This window comes from Mandrillus leucophaeus, unplaced genomic scaffold (assembly GCF_000951045.1).
Source record: "Mandrillus leucophaeus isolate KB7577 unplaced genomic scaffold, Mleu.le_1.0 Scaffold418, whole genome shotgun sequence".
In the NCBI taxonomy this organism is placed as follows: Eukaryota; Metazoa; Chordata; class Mammalia; order Primates; family Cercopithecidae; genus Mandrillus; species Mandrillus leucophaeus.
In genome coordinates, this window is record NW_012104454.1 from 1,269,119 (window position 1) to 1,291,990 (window position 22,872).

The 22,872-nt window shown below is 55.3% G+C and overlaps 1 protein-coding gene across 1 annotated transcript; it reads right to left on the minus strand.

Annotated features, from left to right (window-relative positions):
- Positions 1-3,949: 3,949 nt before the first annotated feature.
- Positions 3,950-22,193, minus strand: INSRR (insulin receptor-related receptor). The gene is made up of 22 exons (XM_011992823.1): positions 21,835-22,193; positions 17,123-17,674; positions 15,268-15,571; positions 15,026-15,168; positions 14,676-14,820; positions 12,317-12,531; positions 11,995-12,121; positions 9,585-9,823; positions 9,017-9,184; positions 8,685-8,880; positions 8,438-8,479; positions 8,142-8,362; positions 7,773-7,909; positions 7,528-7,690; positions 7,241-7,346; positions 6,522-6,574; positions 6,103-6,332; positions 5,499-5,609; positions 5,197-5,356; positions 4,752-4,881; positions 4,480-4,614; positions 3,950-4,193 (listed from the first exon to the last, which is right to left on the minus strand). The coding sequence occupies exons 1-22, from the start codon at positions 21,917-21,919 to the stop codon at positions 3,950-3,952; spliced, it is 3,906 nt and encodes a 1,301-aa protein (XP_011848213.1). The 5' UTR covers positions 21,920-22,193.
- Between the last annotated feature and the right edge of the window lie 679 nt (positions 22,194-22,872).

Genomic DNA, 22,872 nt, shown 5'->3' on the forward strand with positions numbered 1-22,872 from the left:
GCCAGGATGGTCTCGATCTCCTGACCTCATGATCCACCCGTCTCGGCCTCCCAAAGTGCTGGGATTACAGGCTTGAGCCACCGCGCCTGGCCAGGCCACTTTTCAACAGCAAGGACATCAGAACTCTGAGCCATGTGGCCCCTTTAAAGAGTGTGCTTCAGCCAGGTATCAGCTGCAGCTGAGGACTTGATCTCCAGCTCCTGTCTCACCAAGTGCCCTTCCCGTCAGACTGTGCATCCGGGGCTCACCAAGCACCTTGGGCTCCAACTGTGTACCAGGGGCTCACTAGGTACCTTGTACACTATGTGCCAGGGCTCCCCAAGCACCCTTCACTTCAGCTTTGCATCCAGGGTCCAGGGGCTCACCGAGTATCATCTGCACTAAACCCATCCCCAGCTCTGCCCACCTGGATTCCTTATTTGGCACACATTCAAGAGGATGCTACATTCCCCACCCTCTCCAGCAGTGGATGGTGCCACCCTAGTGATCACTTACTAGTGGGGCCTTGGACAAGTAACCCAGAGGGGCTCAATTTCATGGTGGATGACCAGGAGATGACCCAGGTGGTTCAAGCTCTCTGCCTCCTGTGCAAAGAAAGGGGGTGGGCAGGGAATGTCAGCACTTTGTCAGTTGACCTCACAGGGCTGGGAGGAGACCAAAACTTCAGTCCCACCGCTGGGAGCAGGTGGTGTTGGCCTGAGGAGTTGTGTATGGGAGTCTCTGGCTGGAAGCGGGAAGACCTTCGCTGTGGGTTGGCGGTCACATACTAACATCCCCTTTGTCCTTAGCCCTCAACAGAACCTGGAGAAGATGTCAAACACCTAATGGACCAGGGGAGGAGCTTCCACAGTGTGTCGACACTGGGCCAAGGGCAAGGTCCAAAGTGTCTGCTCCAGGACTGCCCCTCGGCTGGGCGTCTGAGACCTGGCACTCTGCCATCCAAGTTCCCGGGACTTGGAGCTTGGTATTACAGGGCGGGATAAAAGACGTTGGTAAAATCAGGTGTCAGAAGCTGAGCTCTCATGTCCTTGTACCCGATTCTTCTTTCTACTTGGTGACAGCCAGGAACAACCCTCTGCTCCATAGCCAGAGCCTAGAGGAAGAATAACTGTGAGCCCAGAGGAAGAGGAGCCTCATCTCGCTGCCACCGAGGACTGGCTCAGTGGCACAGCTCACCTGACTTCAGACCATTTCCACCTCCTCCCCCAGGCCTCTGGGCCTCTCTCCCCAGAGAACTCCAACCTGTTCTCCTGGCCCCTACAAAGATGCACCAGTTGTTCCTGAGCTTAGAGGGGGTAGGGTATGAGATCCAGAGTCCCCATGGGTGGAGGATCTGCCACAAGGCCACAGGGACAGTTTTGAGGGATGGATGGTAAACATGCCATTCTTTTATGCTCACCTGTCTTCTCCCAGCCAGCTACAGGGTTTTTTTGTTTGTTTGTTTGTTTTGTTTTGTTTTTTTTTCTGGAGTTCTGTCTGAATCTGGGGAAGAGGAGGGGGACCAAGATGGGTGTTTCTGGATTTTAGTCGCTGCATTTACTGTTCTGCCTCTGTGGTAGGTGTCCATCCTTCCTTCTCCAGGTCAACCTGTTGTCTGTCTGCAACTGTCTCTCAGATAGGAGACACGTCTTCCCTCCCCAAAGCTTCCCTGTGGCGTTGGGAAGTCCCTCCTGAAGTCCAGCCTCCATCTATCTTGCTACTTAGTTAAATCCACTTCTTTTCTGGGACTTGGACAGCAATAGAGCTCGTTTCCTAGCATCCCTACATCCTTCCCCCAGAAGTATTTCTGGACCAGCCACCACCTGCCCATCTTTGCAGATGCAGCCCCGACGGCATATTAATGAAGCCCTCTTTTCTTCGACTTCCAATCCCTTCCTTAAGCATTTCCACATCCAGGCGACCAGCACTGTGAGGGTTAGGGGGCATAGGTGGTGGGGAGAGGGGTTGACCCCACTGCTGCCCTGTGGGCGTTTGCAAATGCAGGCGTGCCTGTGTGCTCTGTGTGAGTGTGCAGGTCTCAGAGCCAGGGCTTGCGTGGAGTCTCTCCACCCTTCCACCCTCCTGGAGGCCTCTCAGAGACCCAGCAACAGAAGGCAGGGAAGCCCAAACTCCCCAACTTTCTCCCTTAGCTGCGGTTCTGCTGGTGACCATTAGGGGTCACTGTTGCTTCAGTCACCAATGTGGGGCAGGGGCGGGGTGGGGCTCCACACAGGTGGTCCTTGCTGCCCACCCTGACCCTGTGGGGATAACAGGGTAGTTGTTGTCATAGAGACGGCCTCACGCAGACTCGTGCCCACTCCACTCTGGTGTGAGGGAGCTGTGGTTTGCAGGACAGCTGCTGGTGGGCATGAGCAAGGGTGCACAGAAGGGCTCATCTTGCCAGACCCAGAGCGCATGGCATGTGTGTGGCATGGCAGCTATACCCCAAGCCCTTGGGTGCAGGAAGCTAAAGAGTTCTGAGCCGTGGGCAGCCCCTCCTGCTGCCACCCCCTTCGTCAAGGTTTGAAGCCATTCTTTTGCAACCTTCCCTCTCAAATGCCCTCATGGCACTGGCAGAAAAACCTGGGAACTGACTCTCCTGTGCAACATCCACATGCCTCAATGGTGTCTCAGATGAACACTGAGATTCTGGCCTCCCAGGATAACCACAGGGTGCCAGACGCACAGACCTTGCTCTGCTGTGTGTCCCCTGGCTTGGGTGGGGGCATCTGGCATGAACAGGTGATGTCATCAGGGCCTCTCCCCTGCCCCATGTCTGACCACTTAAAGTGTGTCCTATGACACTCCAGAAAATACCTATCCAGTGGACCGATATAACAGACATAACAAGGGATGAAATTAAGATGAGATGTTGGGGACAGGTTGGTTCTGCTTGGAGGCCAGACACAAAGGTTCCCTGCCGGGCTCAACCACTCCTGGTCCTGAGCAGGAGATAATTGCAAATTGTTCTGCCTCACTGCCATGGCAACCCTGGCTGCTCGGGTCCTCATGGAGGTGGTGTTTGACAGCAGTGTATTTATCCTGTGTCTCTGCCGTAGGGTCACCACCTCGAGTCCCAGAGGAGGGAGAAAGGAAGTTCATCTAGTGTTAACACCATGTAGATGGAGAGATAATGGCTGCCTGGGACCAGGGTACAAACAGGCCTCGGCATTTATTGTGCCTTCTCCAGTCTTCCCATGAGAGGCAGGAGTGGGGGCGGGGCGGGGCGAGGGTGAGGGGAGGGAGGAAGACCAGGCTCTGAAAGCCTTAAGCATCCAGGGCTAATCATTGAGGGGAGGGACTGGAGAAAGGATGACTATACTCCAAGGGATGCCCCTGGAAGAAAGGAGGAAGGAGCACCAAGCTTGGGGAGCCCTGGGCAGGGCAAGAGGAGAGGAGGAGGTGAGGGCAGGCAGGCTGGGAACTACTCCCCAGGCCCTTGGGTTCTCCCCACACCACCTGGTCAGTGGAGCTAAGGGGAGGAGTTGAAAAGCAGTGGCAAGCAAGGGAGTCATGTGGACCCCCGACCCCGCCTCCCACACATGCATGGAGAGCGCCCCAGGCCTGCTTCTGATTGCTCATCTAATTTCAAACATGTCGATGGCCCTACCTGTCCACAGGAGACCCCAAACTGAGGGGCAGGACCTCTAGGGTGGGCGGGTCCCCTCTTCCTAGTCTGAGTGGGGTCCCTTTCTCTGAGGGCAGGATGTCTGTCCCTGGCCTGATCTCTACTCCTCTGGCTTTGACCCTGCTTGCTTTCCCACGAGGGACTCAGAGTCTGAGAAGCTCCTGTGGTTAGACCCCTCTGCCCACCCCCACAGCCTTCCCTGCTCCTGTTCTCTGCCCCACCCTCGGCCACCCCTTGCCATGGGTGGGGGTGGGGGTGAACATTCAGACATCTCAGCCACAGAGGTCGGGTCCCTTCCTCTCTCCCCATGGCAGGCCAGCCAGCCAGGGAATGGGGTGCCCCTCAGTGCCCTGGACCCCCATTTTGAGGGCTGCAGTCTGATGAAGCCCCTCTTGGGGTAGGTGAGGAGTCAGGCTCTGCATCGGTGGGAGGCAGGGAGCCCCGGGCCCCCTGGCACTCCGAGCTGAAGTAGAAGGAGAGGAGGCGGAAGGAGGGCCGAAGCTCCTCCTGTATGCTGTCCAGAATGTGTGTGAAAGATGGGCGCAGGCGTGGGTTCGGCTGCCAGCAGCGGCTCATCAGCTCCTGCCTGGTGGGTGTGGGGAGCAGGGTCAGAGGCATCCGGGAGCCCCTGCCGCACTCTCAGCCTCCTGCACTGAAGGGTCAGTTGGTAGGAGTGGGGATCGTGGGCCATTATGCCTGGGAGAGTGAGAAGGGATTAAATGGGAGTCGTGGGGGTTTGGAACGGGGGGTGCTCATAACTGAGGGTCAGTGGATGTCAAAGCATCAGAGGAGGTGAGCCAGAATCGTGGGGCCGGGTGGGGGAGGGTTGTAGGTAGATCATCAGTGAGGAAGGGGCAGGGGAGGTGACTCACAGCTGAAGGGGACAGCCCTCCAGCTCCTCCAGGACTCCGCCATCCATGACGAACTTGAGCACTTGCTCATTGGACAGGCCCTGGTAGGGTTGTTCAGCCAGGGTCACAATCTCCCAGAGTACCACACCGAAGGACCTGGAGGGCATGCAGGAGCTCCTGAGCCCAGCACCCTTTGTGCTGCTTGGTGCACTCTAAGGGACGGGGGTGTTCCAGGCCCCTCCCCAGATCCCACCTCCACATCCCTGGAGCCCTGTGCTCCAGCTCGGCCCCACCAGACATCCGAGTGGGTGGTGAAGATCCCATCTTTGAGGGACTCAGGGGCCATCCAGCGCACGGGCAGCAGCCCCTTCCCACCCTTGCGGTAATAGTCTGTCTCATACACGTCCCGAGTCATCCCGAAGTCTGGAAAGTGAGGGAGAGGGTGGAGGAGGCGTGGGGCATAAGAGCCACACACTTGCTCCCGCCCCTGGAATACCTCTCCCAATCTTCTCATCCTCCAGTCACCAAGAACCCTGGAAAGTGGGGGCTCAATGGACCTCAGAGCTCATCCCATCCAAACCCCTCTGCCCTCAGACAAGAGACTAAGATCCAGAGTGAGGGTGACTTGCCAAGGGTCTCACAGGCTGTCAGGACCAGGGCTGTGGGTTTCCTGATGCCTAGCTTAAGGGAGTCTCTCTACTTTTCAGGCCGCCCTCATCTGTCTGGCACCCTCTGTACCCCCGATCTTGACGGTGAAATCCTGGGACACCATGCAGTTGCGGGCTGCTAGATCTCGGTGCACAAACTTGTTGGCAGCAAGGTAGGCCATGCCGTCTGCAATCTCACCAGCCATCTGGATCATTTCCCCCAGTGCTGGCTGTGGGAGCCCAGGGTTGTTCTAGAGTCAAGATTGGGGGCTGGTGAGGAAGGAAGCCAGAGGCTGGTCTCCTGTCCAGAACTGGCCCCCACCTCCCACACTGTGCCCAACCCTTCTCTCACCACCAGCCCCTGGGCTCGCTCAGGGTCTTCCTGTTCCCTACCTCTGCCTCAGGCCGCAAAGATCGAAGATGGCTCTTGAGGTCCCCATGGGTCATTAACTCCATGATGACCAGAGTTGGCTGGCCCTGAGACACCACACCCAGGAGACGCACCTGGGACAGACAAAGGGCCTAGCAAACCCCCTAGCTCCCATTGACCCATATGGCCAAAAGCCTGATCTGCTATGACCACAGTCTGACTCAGACACCAAATCTGACCCTAACCCCAACCATGACTATAACCTGACTCCTGACCTAACAATGACCCTGACCCTAACCCATGACCTTCATCATATCTGATGATCATCACAATCATGAACTTAGCCCAACTTTGGCCTTGAGCCCAATCAGGACTCTAATAATGATCTGGACACCCAATATTGAGCCCCAATCATGATTGATCTCAGCCCTAGCCATGACTCTACCATGGCCCTACTATGACCGTTTGACTCTAACCCTAACCATGACCTTCACCCCAATTAGGATCCTAACCATGGTCCCAATCTTGACCTTAATTGTGCCCTAACCTCATCTCTGATCCTTTCTTTCTTACCACATGACCTTTACGCTAATTATGACCCTGACAATGCCTCTGGCTCTCCCTTACCACATGGTGACACTTGAAGGCTTTCATGACAGAAGCTTCCTTGAGGAACTCAATGCGTTCCCGTGGGCTGGCCAGCTCATTTACCGTCTTCAGGGCCACGGGTGTGGACTCCTCTCCAGCCTCAAGTCCTCGTGCCAGGCCCTCATATACCATCCCAAAAGAGCCCTGGCCCAGTTCCCGGATTATCGAGATCTGCTCCCGAGGCACCTCCCACTCATCAGGGACGTACACTGCAAAGAGTTGGAGGGTCGCAAAGCAAAGATGTGCTCTCTGCCATACCTCACCCGCCAACTTCTCTTCTCTTCTGAAGGGTTCCGGTCCCAAGGCTATCTTCTGCAAGAAGGTCTCCTGGAAGTCTGTCTCTGCTCCTCTCCTGTCTCCCTTTCCCATACCACCTGCCCACCCACTCCCAGACCTACTATCAGAGGCGCTGAAGTACTCCGGATTCACAGAAGCATACAGGGTTCTGTTTCTGCAACGGGAGGTGAGGGCGTCAGGTTGGAAGGGTTCTCAGGAAGGAATGAGCAACATCAGAAGAAGGAAGAAGGACATTTCAAGGAGAAGGGAAGTTACTGACCACACCCCCAGCCTTGGTCAGGGTGACTGCTGGGGATCCCTAAGTACCCTCCAAGCTGGCCTTGGCCCTATTCCTGGTTCCGACAGGGAATAGGGAGGATACAGGAGTAAAGGGGCTTCCACCCTATCAGCTAGTCCCTATAGCCAAGCTGATCAAGGTCCAGTCCCATTTTCCTCTTGCAGTCAGCCTTGGAAGGATCTGACATCAGGCATTCTGGAACACACCCCCAGGCCTCCTACTTCTCCTCCTAATAAGGGACCAGCTTTATTATTTCTCAGCTTGTGCTGAGATTGTGGTGACCAACAATCCCAGTGTGGCTGGAATGAGGGGTTTCCTAGGATGCGGAACTTTTACTGATAAAACCAGGAAAATCCCAGGCTAACCCGGATAAGTTGGTCACCCTAGCTAAGAGGTATGTTTCCTCCACGTCACCACAGGGGAAGAGTTACTGTCTGTATGGAAGATCTGTCTTTCTACTGTCTCATCTACCTCCCTTTGACAGACTTTATGATGAGGGCTCAGGGAGAAAAGGGGGTGGGGACTGGTGGGACTTATCATCACCTCTTCTTGCCGTAGAAGAAACCAAGGGCAGCAAGAACGATGAGCAGCGTGAGCCCCACAGGGGTGGCAGTGAGGAGGACATGCAGCCCCCCAGCATCCTCCTCCTCTGGCAGTCAGAGGGCAGCAGAGGGTAGAGTCAAAGATGTAGAAGTCAGAGAGAAGGCCATGCTTCTCTTTCCATGCTGGGAGGTGAGGATGGGGAAGGATGCAGGGGAGGGGCTTGTGGGGGGCTGGGGACCAGGTGGGGCTTTTTGGTGATACAGGTCTGTGACAGAGGCTGCGTATACCTGGGCCAAGGATGTAGAAGGCAACACTGTCTGTCCAAGAGCCATTGCCAGCCAGTGAGGTTGCCCTAACCCTGGCAGAGTAGTTTCCAGGGGGCAGCAGGGCCAGGTGGACTCCCCCAAACTTCGCATATCGAAGACGGGACACACAAAGCACTGTGGCCTCCTGAGGGTAACCCAGAACAGCTGGCTGGGAAGGCGATGTAGGCACAAAACGGGACTGGGATGGGGATCCCACGGGCACCTACCTCTCCCAAGCGGCGGTACTTGATTTCGTACTTGAGGATGAGTCCGTTGGGGTCTGGTGGCTCGAGCCAGCGCAGAAGGACACTGTTCTTGCTGGAGGCCTCCCAGGCCACCTTTCCTGGAATACCATCAGCCTCTCCTGCGGGAAGGGGCATCCAGCAGCCAGGCCAAAAGTGGTTCATCTCACTTTATGTTCAAACCCAAGCTAAACTGGGCTGAGCTGGGAGGTGGGGAAAGCTTTGGGATTATGGGAACTGAGAGGAGCAAGCAAAGCGAGGCTCTGGGGTTAGCAAGAAGTCAAACCCCAAACCCTTGCACAGGGTCCTCGGGGTCGGTGATGGGGATAGAAGGTGCGTGTGTGGGTCACCTACTGTGGGGCATGGTGCGCGCAAAGACGAAGGTGGCGGCGCTGCAGCCCACGGTGTGCGCCGCGTGGTTGCAGGCATGGATGTCGATTCGGTATTCCGTGAAGTGGCGCAGGCCGCTCAGCACCGCTCGCTCACGGGGTACCTTGTCCTCCTGGATCTCGAAATCCGAGCTGTTGCCCCCCAGCCGGAGGGGCCCAGTTGCCCGGCGCTGCCGCCCGGAGTCCCTGGGGAGAGCGAGTCAGAGCCAAGGCCCAGCCCCAAAAGCCACGCCCCTCAGCACCGGCCCTAGTCCTGCTCACCTTTGGGGGCTCTTGTTGATGGACGTCACCTTCCAAGGGGATCTGGGGAGGCCAGGGGTAGCCCTATCAGGCCTGTCCGTGTGCACCCCTATGCCCTCTGCAGCGCGCACTGCCTCCAAAAGCACCCACAACCCGGGCCCCGTCCACACAAGCAAGGCCCCGCCCACAAACCCCACCTCTCCAGCAAGACCCACCCCTCACAGGCCCCACCCATCACACCGGCCCAGGCCGCGAGCGCTCTTCGCACTTGGGGATGGTGATCGCGTTGTGTAGAAAGTTTTCAAACTTCTTTTGGAACGAGGCCTCTTGCGCCTCCAGCGGGGGCAGAACCTGACCAGGAGGTGGGTGCTGGCAAGGGCAGCAGCCAGACTCCATCTCTGCCTCAGGATCTCCGTCTTCGCGGTCGAAGCGCGGGTCATTGTTGCTGGTGGGCAGCCGCAAGCCTGGCGCCGCAGCGGGAAGACACTAGTAAGACAGGCCGTCTACCCGCCCCTGATTCCCCCATCTGCCCCGGCCCTGCGCCTCCATCTCCCCTTCCCCACCCGCCCCGCGGCCGGCCTGCGCGTCGTCACTGCCCACCGCGGTGGCAGTAGTCATTGAGGTAGAGGTCGCCGTCCTCTGCCAGCCGCTGCCACAGCACCAGGTAGTAGGTGAGGTTCCCGTTGCGCTGGGTCGGTGGCTTCCAGCGCACCAGGAGGTGGGAGGAGGAGTTGGACGTGGAGATGACGTCCTGGGGCACCGTGGGAGCTAGGAGTGCGAGAAGGATGCAACTCAGGGGTTGTGGGGCTTCCTCTTGAATACTGTCTAGTAATGAGCCCCTCTCTCTGGGGTCCAACAGCCCTGTTCTCCCGAAGAGTAGGTGATCCTCATCTCTGCTTTCCTAGAACTCACTGTTTTGTTTCTGTCCTCCCCTTCTCTGCCATAGGCCCTTGAGTTCCCTCAGCTACTGACTCTGGACTGTCCCAATCCCAGCCCCGCAAGGACCTAGGCAGATGCCTCCTCTTCTTTCTAGGACTCAAGCATCTGGCCTCCCAGCCTCTGTGGGCCAGGTGTTCAGTGCTGCGGCTTCTCTATTTCTGATGTCTGTGCTCCCCTGTTCTCATGGATGCAGGCGTCTGACTGACTCTTGCGCCCTCCAAATGCTTACCTGCAGGCAGCGTTCGGAGGTAGACGATGGGACTCTGGGCTCCTTGATGGGGGCTGTCCTCATCAGTGGTTAGTGTGATGGCCCGCACAAACACTGCGTACTGGGTCCAAGGCTTGAGGGAGGCTAGGGTCACCCCTGGCTCCTGGGTGCGGCTTAGGGGCAGCTCCACATCCAGCAGGTTCCAGCTCTGGGTTCCACAAGCATCTGGACCCACGTGCTCTGTGGCATTCTGGAATGGGCTGAACACCCATCCCCAGAGCTGAGGGGTCATTCAACCCCACCCCCAGTTCTGGCACCTCCCCGCCCCCTCCCCCACACCGAATCACTCCAGGACTATCATTGTCCTTCTTCCAGTAGGCGTGAGGGCAAAGCCATGACTCCAGCCACCTGTTAGACCCTGGCAAAGATGGGGAGGGGACGGCCTTTGGTATCTGTGTCAGTGAAATTTGTAATGATGTATCTCCTCATCCTTAGCAGGGAATATCGAGCTCTAGTTTCAATGAATATTGAACAAATCTTGCATTGTATAAATAAAACAAGAAAGTGTGTGTGAAAGAGTCCCTTCTCCTAGAAACAGCAAGCAATAAGGTTATCCTAATTCCCCTAAGTGTAGTTGCCTGGAACCAGGACCTGGAGACTGCTCCCTTCCCAGTATCTTCACTTAGGCCCTTGAATTGACTTTGGAGGTTTATGAGCCTCCCAAACTATAGGGAAAGTTTTGTGCATGTGTGATTTTCTAGAGGGTTCCTAGCTTCAACAGCTCCCAAACTTGTCCATGACCCTAAAAGGCCAAGACCCATTGCCACAGGGAAATTAAGGGGCCAGAGGCAACTAGTGCTGGCTGCCTGAAGGCCAGTTTCGGGGCAGGGCTTGGGGAAGCATCACTGGCTTTAGGGGTAGAAGAGGGCTCCCTGGGGGAGATGAAAGTGGGCCCCACATGGGAGATAGCAGAATAGACCATGGGAGACAATGGAACATCACACTGATGTTCATGATATTTGTTTCTTTGGTTTGGGAAAGGGGTGATGGAATTCATGTCGAGCCGGGGACAAAACTTGAGGGAGGTCATATTGGGTGGTGATGGGGGAACTTGTGGCCCAGCTGGAAGTGCCTGCCTTTGTTGAGACCTATAAGCAGGATAGTCCAGGAGCATCTTGGGGAGGGGTGCGCAGGGGCTCATAGTGGGTGTCATGGGAGCAGGTGTCCTGTGAGGCATGACACACTGAGCAGGTCTGGGTCTGTTTGGAGTCAGGGTTGGGCAGGATCTGCAGTGTGTGTCTCTGAGGGAGCATAGCTGCAGCCACACTGCAAGGCAGTGATGTTAGGGAAGCTTCTTGAAGGACTCCCAAGGTTCTCTGCTCTTTGAGCCCAGAGACAGCTGTGTATAGTTGTGCTGATTGTGAAGTGCCCAAGCCGGGGAGCCAGGGGAGATTCACATTGTAGTCAGGCCAGTGCTCCATAGAGTGCAGTCCACAAACCAGCAGCTTCAACATCTCCTAGGAGCTTATTAGACATGTAGATTCTTGGGCCCTACTCAGGATTAACTGAATCAGAATTAGTGAGGGCGAGGCCCAGGAATTTGTATTTAACAAACTCTCCAGCTGCCCATGCTAGAGACCTTCACCTACCACTGAGACCTAGGAGAGTCTTGGCCATTTGAGTGGGTCTCCTACAACTGACTTCCTTCCTCTGTCCTCCCAAGCCAGACCCTGAGCTGGTGGTCAGCTAAGTTCTCTCCATTCTAATTCACAGGAAATGCTTCTAAGCCAGGTGGCCTCCATCTTCTATACTATCCATCAGAGAGAGAGTATGAACTCCTTACTCCTGCTCTCTCAGTCTGCATTCGAAATCCATCTGCCTCCTCTAAGGATGTCTCCTTTTGATTCCTAGCCGTGTTTTTGGAGAAGTCCTTCCTGTGGTCTAAACACTATCCTTACTGTTAGGGTCAGTTGACTCTCACCAAAGAAAAGAGCAGTGTGGTCCCTGGCGGCCCCTGCTCCCTCCCTTCCTAAGGCTTAAATGAAATGCTGGCAGAGCTGTTCATAAAACTGGCCAAATTAGTGGGCGCTCCCCAAACCGCTGCTGGGGCAGGAGCGTGTGGTCAGTGTAGAACATTAGCATAATGAACTGAAGTTTAATGATCCAAGCCTTCCCAGCACGATGGCTCTCCTGGGCTCTCAGAAGCCCTGTCTTCTCCATTTCACTTGGTGAGGGGAAACCGAGGCACGGAGGCATGAAGAAGGTGAGGGAAGTGAGCCAGACCTGGACCCTACCACGGAGTACAACTTGGGGGTCCTGGCTTCCTGGGTCTTCATAGCCTCGCTGAGCTCCGCCCTCACCTGCCTGTGGTCCCTAAGAAATTGGCCTCGTCCGGCCCCGCCCCCGCTCCGGCCCCGCCCCCGGCACTCACGACTCCTTGTAGTACACGATGAAGCTGAGCAGGTCGCGGGCCTCCAGTGGCTCGTAGCGCTCCCAGCGTAGCAGGATGCGGTCTGCCTCCGTCACGTTGGACACGAAGCGCAGGGTGCGAGTCTGGCCTGGGTGGGAAGAGGGGCCTGCTCTCAACCACGCCTGCCAGCTGCTTGAGCGCCCACCCTGACTCCGCGGCATCCCGTTCCCAGTGAGACCACGAAGAAAACTTCTCAGGCTGTCCCCTCTCGAGCACCCCTCCCCCGGGTGCGCGTGTCTAGTGTGTGACCGCTTGTCCACAGGCACTGGGGTTGGGGTCTCACAGGCGGCGCGGTCTCCGTTGGTGCGGGGGTTGATCTCAGCCTTGTTCTGCCGACCTCGTGTGCCCGTCACCTCCTCCAGTCGGTAGATGTGCTCCAAGCAGAGGCGCGGGTTGAAGGCGAAGTAGATCTTGCCCACGGGAATGGTGAGCCCCGCGGCCACCCAGGACCCTAGCTGCTGTAGGTTCTGGTTGTCCAGCACGTAGAGAGTGTAGTTCCTGGGGGAGGCCAGGGGACCTTGCTTTGCGGGGAGGTGGGGGCAGGGGGTAGGAAAGGGGATGGCTTATGGGTTCCTCCTGGAGGGGTTTTGCTGAGCCCACAGAGGGGGGCACTCAGTGGCCGGCTCACACCAGCACACCGGGGACATTCGTGCATACCCACTCTGTGCCACTGACCAGGAGTATGATGTCTGCCAAGTGACCCCATCTTTTGGTTTTCCTCATCAGTGAAATGGGATCCACAGCTTCCCTGCCCCCATCCTTCCCTTGACTCTCTTTAAACTGAACACCGGCGGCCGGGCGCGGTGGCTCAAGCCTGTAATCCCAGCACTTTGGGAGGCCGAGATGGGCGGATCACAAGGTCAGGAGATCAAGACCATCCTGGCTAACACGGTGAAACCCCGTCTCTACTAAAAAAATAAAAATACAAAAAACTAGCCGGGCAAGGTGGTGGGCGCCTGTAGTCCCAGCTACTCGGGAGGCTGAGGCAGGAGAATGGCGTGAACCCGGGAGGCGGAGCTTGCAGTGAGCTGAGATCTGGCCACTGCACTCCAGCCTGGGCAACAGAGCGAGACTCTGTCTCAAAAACAACAACAACAACAACAACAACAAAAAACTGAGCACCGGCTATGTGCTAGACTCTGGAGGCTTTGGAGACAGGAGGAGGAGTGGTGCTCAGCCTGGGCCATTCCTCTCCAGCTGAGGTGTGGACAACCCTGGGGTACATGCAATGTGTCTGGAGACATGAGAAGCCACAGGGAGCCACTAGACTAGATGGTAACTTTGTTTTTTTTCCTCACTCTGTCACCCAGGCCAGAGTGCAGTGGCCCAGTTGTGGCCCACTGACGCCTTGACCTCCCGGGCTCAGGTGATCCTCCCACCTCTGCCTCCTCAGTAGCTGAGACTACAGGCATGCACCACCACGGTCGGCTAATTTTGTATTTTTTATAGAGACCGGGTTTCACCATGTTGCCCAGGCTGGTCTCTAACTCCTGGGTTCAAGTGATCCTCCCACCTCGGCCTGCCAAAGTGCTAGGATTACAGGTGTGAGCCACCGCATCTGGTCTGGATGGTTATTTATTTATGTATGTTTTGAGCCAGTCTCCCTCTGTCACCCAGGCTGGAGTGTGGTGGTGTGATCTCAGCTCACTGTAACCCCTGTCTCCCAGGTTCAAGCGATTCTCCTGCCTCAGCCTCCTGAGTAGCTGGGACTACAGGTACCCACCACCACACCTGGCTAATTTTTGTATTTTTAGTAGAGATGGGGTTTCTCCATGTTGGCCAGGCTGGTCTTGAACTCCTGACGGCGTGTGATCCCCCTGCCTCGCCCTCCCAAAGTGCTGGGATTATAGGCAGGGGCCACTGCACCCGGCCTGGATGGTAATTTAAAACATTCTCTCTCTCTCTTTTTTTTTTTTTTAAGATGGAGTCTCTTTCTGTAACTTAGGCACTAGGCTGGAGTGCAGTGGCACGATTTCGGCTCACTGTAATCTCCACCTTCTGGGTTCAAGCAATTCTCCTGCCTCAGTCTCCCAAGTAGCTGGGATTAAGGTCACGTGCCACCATGCCCATCTACTTCTTTTGTATTTTTAATAGAGATGGGGTTTCACCATGTTGGCCAGGCTGGTCTTGAATTCCTGACTTTGAGTGATCTACCTGCCTTGGCCTCCCAAGGTGCAGGGATTACAGGCATGAGCCACCACACCCAGCTCATTCTTTTTATTTTAAAAAATCCTGGCTACATTATAGGTAGGTCTTGACTGGCAGGTGATAGGAATGGGTCTCAAACCCAGGCAGTCTTGCTCTGCAGTTGACAGGACCAGATGATGACAATTATAGCCAACCGTTATAGAGTTATATGTGACTGTAATTTATATTGTATATACTGTGTTCCAGGCATTGTTTTATGTGCTTTACACATAACAACTTGAGTAATATTCAAAACAGCCCTAAGAAGTAAGTAAAGTTATATTAACCCTATTTTACAGATTAGAAAACTGAAGACCAGAGAAGTTAACCTACTCAGAGTCACACGGCTAGTGAGTAGCAAAATTGGTTCCAGAGCCCATTCTCTTCACCACTGTTCTGGGAGTGTTGGAGGAAGGAGTGTAATAGAAGGAGCTGGTCAGAGGCCTAACCCTTACCCGTCCACCATGGCATCTCCCCGGATTAGTTTGAGGTTCTTGAAAAAGCCCAGGGACACGAGGGCAAAGGAGTGCTTGATTTTGAGGAAGCCAGTAATGGTTTCTACCAGCCCCAGGCTGTGCTGCAGCTGCGGCTCCAGGTTGTCTAGGGATGGGAAGACAGGGCTGGAGCAGAGAAGGTGATGGGTCCATGGGGCAAGGGGGCTGAATGGGGGCCCCGGGAGGGTGGACCCTCAGGACTGGGACCCAGGATGATGGAAAATCGTGCTGAGTTGGGTCATTGTAAGGGGTGTGTCTGGGAGGAAGGGTATGACCAGGAGGAGGAGTGTGGCCCCAAAGTAGGTACTGACAGCCCTGGCGAAGGTTGAGGATGAGGCTTCCCTCCACATGCGTGCAGCCCACCAGATCCTGTGCCGCCTGGATGGAGTCGATGGTCTTGGTGCCTACCTTGCACTCTTTAGGGCACAGCCCCTCGCACTTGTGGCAGAATATGCTAGCAGGAGCAAGCAGATATCCTGAGCCTTGGACCAGTTTGGGCCTCCTCAGGCCTCCTCACTGCTTCCAGGGTGCCCCCCACCCTCCCTACACTCACCTGCTGCTATTACGGGTGAAGCCAGAAGGGCACTGGGCCAGGCAACTGCCCTGGTGTATGCCGAAGGTGGAGGCGCGGCCAGGCACAGAGCGCAGGCTGGCACAGCGCTCAGCTGTGACACAGCGCCAGGACTCATACTGGTAGGTGCCTGGCGGGCAGGCCCACAGGCAGGCACCCTGGAAGTAGAGGTGGCGGCAAGCTACACAGGCACGAGGGTCTTCCGGCTGGCTGCAGCCCCCCAGGCATTCAGTGTGGCAGCACTCGCCCCTCGCTGTGCAAGCCAGCCCATGGGGGCAGGGGCACACTGTGGGGAGAGTGGTGTGTTAGACCTTGGCCATGCCCCCTCAGTCCTGGCTGTCCTTCCAATGCTGGCCCCACCCTGTTTCTCTTGCGATGACACTCAATCTGCACCCAGGTCCCTCCCATTCAGATGACACTGGTAGCTGACTCTGTTCCCCTCCGATGGGATTCTTGAGGACAAGGACTGTGGCCCTGTCTGTGGCTCCCCAGCTCCCACAGTGCCTAGTCGAGGTGTCAGAGCTCAGGACAGAGCAGCGACCTTGTCCATCAGGGTTGTTGCTCTCCAGCCTGCTGTCCTGTCTATCCTGTCTAGGCCTGGTGCCCAGATCATGGCTGGGCATGGCGCCAGGGTGAGCGGGCCAGCCTCTCCTGAGCAGCTAGGCCCACGGGCCTGGGTGTATGTGCAAGGAGGGGCCAACATCCGTCGTTTTACCCACGCTCCTGCCCATGCCGCCCCCACCTCAGCTCCCTGCCCTGGGCAGGAGGAGGCTCCAAGCAGCAGTGGGAGGGTTTGGGGTTGGAGGCCCAGTTGCCTAAAAACTGCACAGTGGCAGCTGGCTGGCTATGGGAACGATCTGTGGGGTAGGGGTCAGCCAGGTCGTGTTGACACTGTACACGAGAGGATGCGCAGCAGCTGTGTTTACAGCCAACAGGGAGGCATCAGGGAGGTGGAGCACAGCCGATGCAGCAGGGATCTGGTTACTCTCCCACCCGCCCTGCTGCTGAGGCAATGGGGGCGAGAGGAGCTGACCTCCAGGAGCTGAGTGGAAAAAATCCCCAGGCTGGGGGACCCCAGATCTGCTCCCCACCTCTGAAAGGTTTTACTCTCCTTTCCTATAACGTTTTGCTTCCTCCTGCACCAGCCATCCCTCTTTTTTCTCCTTCCTCCTTTCTCTATTGCCTTTTTCCTCTCCTTGCATCATCCTAAAAGTACCACCTTACATCTTTGCTGTCACCTGTTCAGTTCTTCACTGATCATCTCCTTTCTTCTCCTGCTCACCCCAAACTTCAACCTCCCATTACAGTACTGCCAGCTGACCCTGGAACACTGTGCTGTGGCCACTCTGAGTACGAACATAGAACTGCTACCATGACCCAGGCACTGCTCTGACGCTTTGTAGAGTAACTCATTCCTCATGACACCCAATGATCATTTTACAGCTGAGGAAACTGTGGCACAGAGGGGCTAAGTGAATATAGCCAGTAAGTGGTAGAGCTGAGACTTGAACCCAGGCCCTCTGCCTTTGGACTTAACCACTGCCCCACACTGCTTCTTGTGCTGCCTACTCTCCATTCGTGCCTGCTGTTTTCCCCCCATGCCCACCTTGAACCTGTCCTTCACCTACTCCATGATGCCGTCATGGGCCTACCCCTTAGCTGTCTTATGCCACATTGGTTATTTAACTTTTCTGAGCCTTTGTTTCCTTACCTGCCTCATAGGATGAGTGCGGATTAAAAAACAGTGACAGCTGAACCATACCATCCTGTGACCACCCAGCCCCATGTGACCCTGCTGTTTCTGTTCCCTACACTCATGTTCTGTGCCAGTGCCCACCTCTCTGGCAGTGGCTGGAGGTCCAGCATCTGTAGTCAGTGTGCCCGCTGAAGGTGGTCTTGGCACAGGATTCGCCAGCAGCACCCAGCACACCAGGGCACACGTCAGCACACTCCTCGCCCAGCTTGTTGCCCACAATGTGGTTGGCACCAGGTGCTGGCTGCAGCAGTCCCCAGTCAATGGTGGAGAGGTGGCAGAGTTCCTGGTTCTTCTCCACACGCACAGCCCCACGCAGCACGGCCCCAAGCGCAGGTAGTCCCACGTCACGCAGATGCGGCATCTCAAAGATGACCAGTGCGTAGCCCAGGAAGAGGCGTGTCCCGCGGATGACTGCTAGGTTGGGGAAGAGGTCGCGCAGGCTCTCCAGTCCGTAGACACGGAAGAGCAGCAGGTAGTCGGTGACCTGGGTGAGGCGAGGGAAGCTGAGGCCACGGAAGTCCTCCCCAGTGGCTGTGAACATGAGCAGGATCTGCAGGTGGCCCTCCACCACGCTGCAGTTCTCCAGTCGACGAAGCTCTGCCACCTCAGAGCGAATGTCCAGGCTGGGACACACTGTGGGCATACATGGCACGCAGCATTGAGTACAGCCCAGGCCAAACTCCCCATCCAGTCCTGGCAGCTTTGGAGGGGAGCCACACTGGCAGTAGGACAATGAGTGAGAAGCCAGGCTCTGCTCTGGGTGTGGGGTGGCCTCCTCCCTGGGCCCCGGAGGGCTCACCTGCAGCCTTCAGGGTCTCTACCAGATGAGCCACACAGGCAAAAATGAACTCCTGACCCTCTCTCCCAAGCCCATTTCCCCTTCTTAGTTAATAGCAACTTCATTCTTGCAGTCAGGCTCCCGACCTAAAGTCACTTTTAACACCTTTCTTTTTCACCTTCTACATCCTGTAGGTTTATCTTTAAAATATGTCCAGAATCTGAACTGCTTGTCGACACCTTCACAGCTTCCACCATCATCTTCCCCTGGATTGACAGTAATAGCCTCTCAAACTGTCTCCCCAATTCCACCCTTGTCCCTCTTTGGGACATTCTCCACTCTGCAGCCGGAGTGATCTCAAAACACAGATTGATCACGTTTCTCCTCTGCATATAACCCCTCATGACTTCCATCTGTCTTGATCTTACCACAGCCTACAGGGCCCTGCATGATTTGAGCCCCTGTAGCCTCTCTGATTTCATCCTTTTTATCTTCTTCAGCCACATTGACTTCTTTGCTATTCCTTATATATAACAGGAGTTTTACTACTGTGACAAGCCAGCAAAGCTCCTGCCTTGGGGTCTTTGTCCTTCTCTTCCTTCTGGCCAGAACCCTCTTCCCTCTACATGGCTTGCTCACCTCCATAAGTCTGGCCAAATGTCCCCTTCTCAAAGAGGCCTTCTCTGACCATCCAATTTTATTTATTTATTTATTTGATATGGAGTCTTACTCTGTCACCCAGGCTAGCGTGCAGTGGCACAATCTCAGCTCACTGCAGCCTCCATCTCCCGGGTTCAAGCGATTCTCCTGCCTCAGCCTCCCGAGTAGCTGGGATTACAGGTGTCCGCCACCACACCCAGCTAATTTTTTGCATTTTTAGTAGAGATGAGGTTTTACCATGTTGGCCAGGCTGGTCTCCAACTCGTAACCTCAATCAATCCACCCACCTTGGCCTCCCAAAGTGCTGGGATTACAGGCGTGGGCCACCACGCCTGGCCTGAATATCCTATTTAAAATTGACTTCTATTTTCACTGGTTGGGTGCAGTGGCTCACATCTGTAATTCCAGCACTTTGAGAGGCCAAGGTGGGAAGAATACTTGAGCCTAGGAGTTCAAGACCAGCCTGGGCAACATGGCGAAACCCCATCTCTGCAAAAATATACAAAAAGTAGCCAGGCATGGTGGTGCACACCCATAGTCTCAGCTATTCAGGAGGTTGAAGTGAGAGGATCTCTTGAGCCTAGGAGGTCAAGGCTGCAGTGAGCCGTGATCACGCCACTTCACTCAGCCTGGGTGACAGAGTGAGACCCTGTCTAAAGATAATTATAATAAAATAAATAAAATAAAATTGTGACACTCTTTACTCCCCCTTCTGCTTTATTTTTCTCTATAATTCTTAAAACTAACTAGTGTGTGTGTGTGTGTGTGTGTATGTGTTTGTGTGTATGTGTTTGTGTGTGTATAATATTTTGAGACAGGATCTCACTCTGTTGCCCAGGCTAGAGTGTAGTGGCAGGATCATAGTTCGTTCCATCCTTGAACTCCTGGCCTCTTCAAGTAATCCCTCTGCCTCAGCCTTCCAAAGTGATGGGATTACAGGTATCAACTATCATGCCTGGCCATATACTTATTTTTAACACTGGCTAAAATATAATTTATATATTAATATAGATATTTATTTATAGGAACAGATATATTTTGTTTATTGTAAGCTCCATAAGGGCAGGGATATTTGTATAATTCATGTTGTACCCTAGTAGCTGGTAGAGCTCCTGGCACAAAATTGGCCCTCAGTAAATATCTGATGAATGAATGAATGAGTGAATTCTGTGACTGGGAAGAAGTGATCTGAGCTTCATAGGTCCCATGTTTCTCCCAGCCTTAAGGGAGCTGGATGCCTGTTCCCTGAATTAATTTGATTACTCTTGAAGGGACTTTCCATTGCTAAAGATTCAAGTTTCATTTCCTCAGCCTGACATTGTAGGGTGTAGATAAACCGTTCCTTACTAATGCCTCCAGCCTCAGAAGGGTCCTTCAGCCTCTAGGGACAGACCTACCTTCCCTGACCCTCTGGCCTGGAGTTAATCACTTCCCCTTCAGGCTCAGCTACACTTAGTCCAGCGCCCACATCAGATTACCTGGGGGCATTGCTCCAAAATTTTTGTATACATCTCTGTCACCCCCTCCAAGGAGGGTGAGACCCTTGTCAGTCAGCTCTGCATTCCCTCAGTTGTGCCCAGTCCAGGGCTGGAACCACTGGGCACTCAGGAACCATGGACAATGGACACTCCTTCCCTGGGGACCTGGATGTGTTTGGCTTCTTCACTAGAGCCCAAGCCCCACTTCCGTTTCTCTCCCTGGACTCACTTGCTCCCAAGAGGGCCTTCCGTGGCTCCCCACTGCAGAAGATTCAAGTTTGAATGTTTCAGCCTGACATTCAGCTCCTGACAATGTCTCCAGCCTCTACTTCCCTTCCCACCGAGCCCTCCGGTGTTATCACAGACACCACACGCCACATGCCACGCTCTCCAGGCCTCATTGCTGATAGTTTGTTAAGAGAGGTGGGCAGGCAAGGCTGGCTCCCTGGGGGTTACTTCACATATTCTCCCCGTTGTCATTAATGGTCCTGAGCTTGGCTCTGCCCAGCAGCTCTGTGTGTGTGTGTGTGTGTGTGTGTGTGTGTGTGTGTGTGTGTGTCTGAGCCCACACAGGTACACATACAAAAAAGAGGGAGAGAGAATGAGAAAACACTTCTATCCCTTCCAGGCGAAAGCCAATCAGGCTCTGCCAGGCAGATGGGGGTTCTCTCAGGCGCCCACTTCCCATCATGCCCCTGCCTCTCCAGGGCTCCCCTGATGGGAGTCATTTGGAAAAACAAATCTAAAACCTTCACAGTTTAACCCCTGCCTTCCCTCAGGACCTGGCTCTATGCAGAGCTGCACTGGGAACACAACATCTGGGTCCCCTAAGCAAATACTAGCCCCTCCAAGGACGTGCTCCTGTCCTGACAACCACACTCCCAGCTGGCATCTGCCGTGCAGAAGGGGCGGGGGGTTTGGTGGTTTGGGGAGTGGTGCTATGCCTTACAGACAGAGGCTCTGTGACTAGCACCCTTCAGGGGACCTCCTACCTAGCCCATTGTATCACTCTCCCGTCTCCATGGGAAGAGGAGACTCCCCTGCCCCTGGGAGCCCCCAGTCTGAGGAGCATCATAGGACCCCTGGGGCAAGCACAGAGTCTGGATTCCTGAGCTGCTTCAGTTTGGAAGAGAATGGTGGGACTGGGGAAGGGGATACCTCTTACTCTTTCCCTTTTTGAAGCTTCCACCCTCAGCTCTTTTTCCTCTTTCTACCAAGCCCCCAATACCTCCATGAGGGTCATTTAGTCTATAGAGTGCCCCCGCCCCTCCTGTCTAAAACGTATTCGTGGGAAGTATCTAGCCTGCAGGACAGGCCCTGGGGTGTTGAGGAAAAGCAATCTTTCCCCAAAACCAGCCTTCCCCCTGTAGGGATTGCGCCCTAAGAGACGGGACACAGGACAGGGCCCTGGAGGCGGGAGCTCGGGACCCAGTCTAGATTTACCCTTAGTTCTCAGAGCTGCAGTTTCCTGTAGGCAACATTGCCTCCATTACTTAATGGTGCCTGGTTCTCAGCTACCTATCCCACCCCTGCCTCTTCCCATTCAGTGGCCCTAGAGATGACTTCTAACACTCTCATGGCCTCATTTGGGTTTTCAGGCAAGCTTCACTGGGATCACAGTTTAACTAGTAGGGATGGAAGATATCTACTCATCCTCATTTTGAAGCTCTTCTCACCTCTCAGGGAGCTGAGGGAAAAACATCTTTATGTGGGGAACTAACTGCTTTTTCTGCTGGGTAGTTCTCTGGAGAGCTAACCCCAGCCTCCGTGTTCCAGTGCAGAGTAAGTGGATGTGCTGTGGCTGCAAGCTCAGTTGTTTGGCCTCCCAGCTGGCTGGGAGGGAGGTAGGGGTCTGGGAGCCAGTTCTGGGGACTCACCCTCTACTGTATCCAGGCCAAATCCCAACGAGAGGAAGATCACAGGCAGGTATGCTCCCCAGGGCCACAGACTAGGCACTGCCATTGTCCAAGCCCTGGTTTGTGTCCAGTCCTGGCTCTCCTCCTGGTGACCCTGGGGAGAAGGATTTGACAAGCCCTAAGGGACACAGAGACCAGGGTTCAGATAGGAGAGGGAGGGCAGGGACAGAGACAAGGAATCCCACACAGAGATAGCAGGAGACAGAAAAAAAGAAATGAGAGTCACAGAGACACAAAGACAGTGACAGGCAGCTGGAGACAGAGAGACTCAGCATGAGATTGAGAGATGGGGACAGAGATGCAGACAGTGACAGGGAGAGAGAGAAAATGACACAGGGTTTTGAGCAAAAGGCAGGCCAAAAGGCCAGTCAACCCTGAGGGCAGAGCAGAAGGCTGGGGACCGCTCCCAAGGAGGGCAGCGGGGGTCCCGGGACGCGTGGGACTCCACAGGGAGAGTCTCCCTGGATCCCTCCGGGCGCGCGGCCCCCCAGCGCCAGCTGACCGCGCTGACTGCGGTCTTTCCCAGGGCAGGCACGCAGGGGCCGCGCCCAGCTCCCGCCCTCCCCGCCCCCCGCCGAAACAGATTGGTTCGCAGGGACCTCTCCGTTCTCTCCGCCCCTCCAGCCAAGCCAAAATATTTAGCCTAACAACTGAGGGGAGGACATATCTGTTGGGGAAATAAGGCCAAAATACGGGGGGAAGGGTGGGCCAAGAACTGAGCTTCCTCAAATCCTGCTGCGGCTGCAGCGGGTCCCCCCAACCCTTTGTCCCCACTACAGGCTTCTTCCAAGTGGGGCTGCACCGCCGGAGGGGCAGCCAGCACCCGGGCTTCTGGGGAGGATTGTGTCTAGATTCTGCTTCCCGGTGCTTTGACACCTGCCGGGTAACTTCTGGCAGCCTCGACCCGGGAGAACGTGGACAGCCTTTGGCCTCTCAGAGCCCCTCTCAGCCTTCCAGGAGGCCTCCCTGTCCTCTTTGGAGACCCCTTAGCGCCAGGCT

Bases quoted from the DNA above. Each gene is read 5' to 3' on its own strand.
- INSRR (XM_011992823.1), bottom strand. From the start codon at position 21,919: ATGGCAGTGCCTAGTCTGTGGCCCTGGGGAGCATACCTGCCTGTGATC. The intron at 14,821-15,025 runs GTCAGTACCTAC...TCCCATCCCTAG, and splicing joins CCTCAACCTTCGCCAGGGCT to ACAACCTGGAGCCGCAGCTG. The intron at 6,333-6,521 runs GTAGGTCTGGGA...AACTCTTTGCAG, and splicing joins GTACTTCAGCGCCTCTGATA to TGTACGTCCCTGATGAGTGG.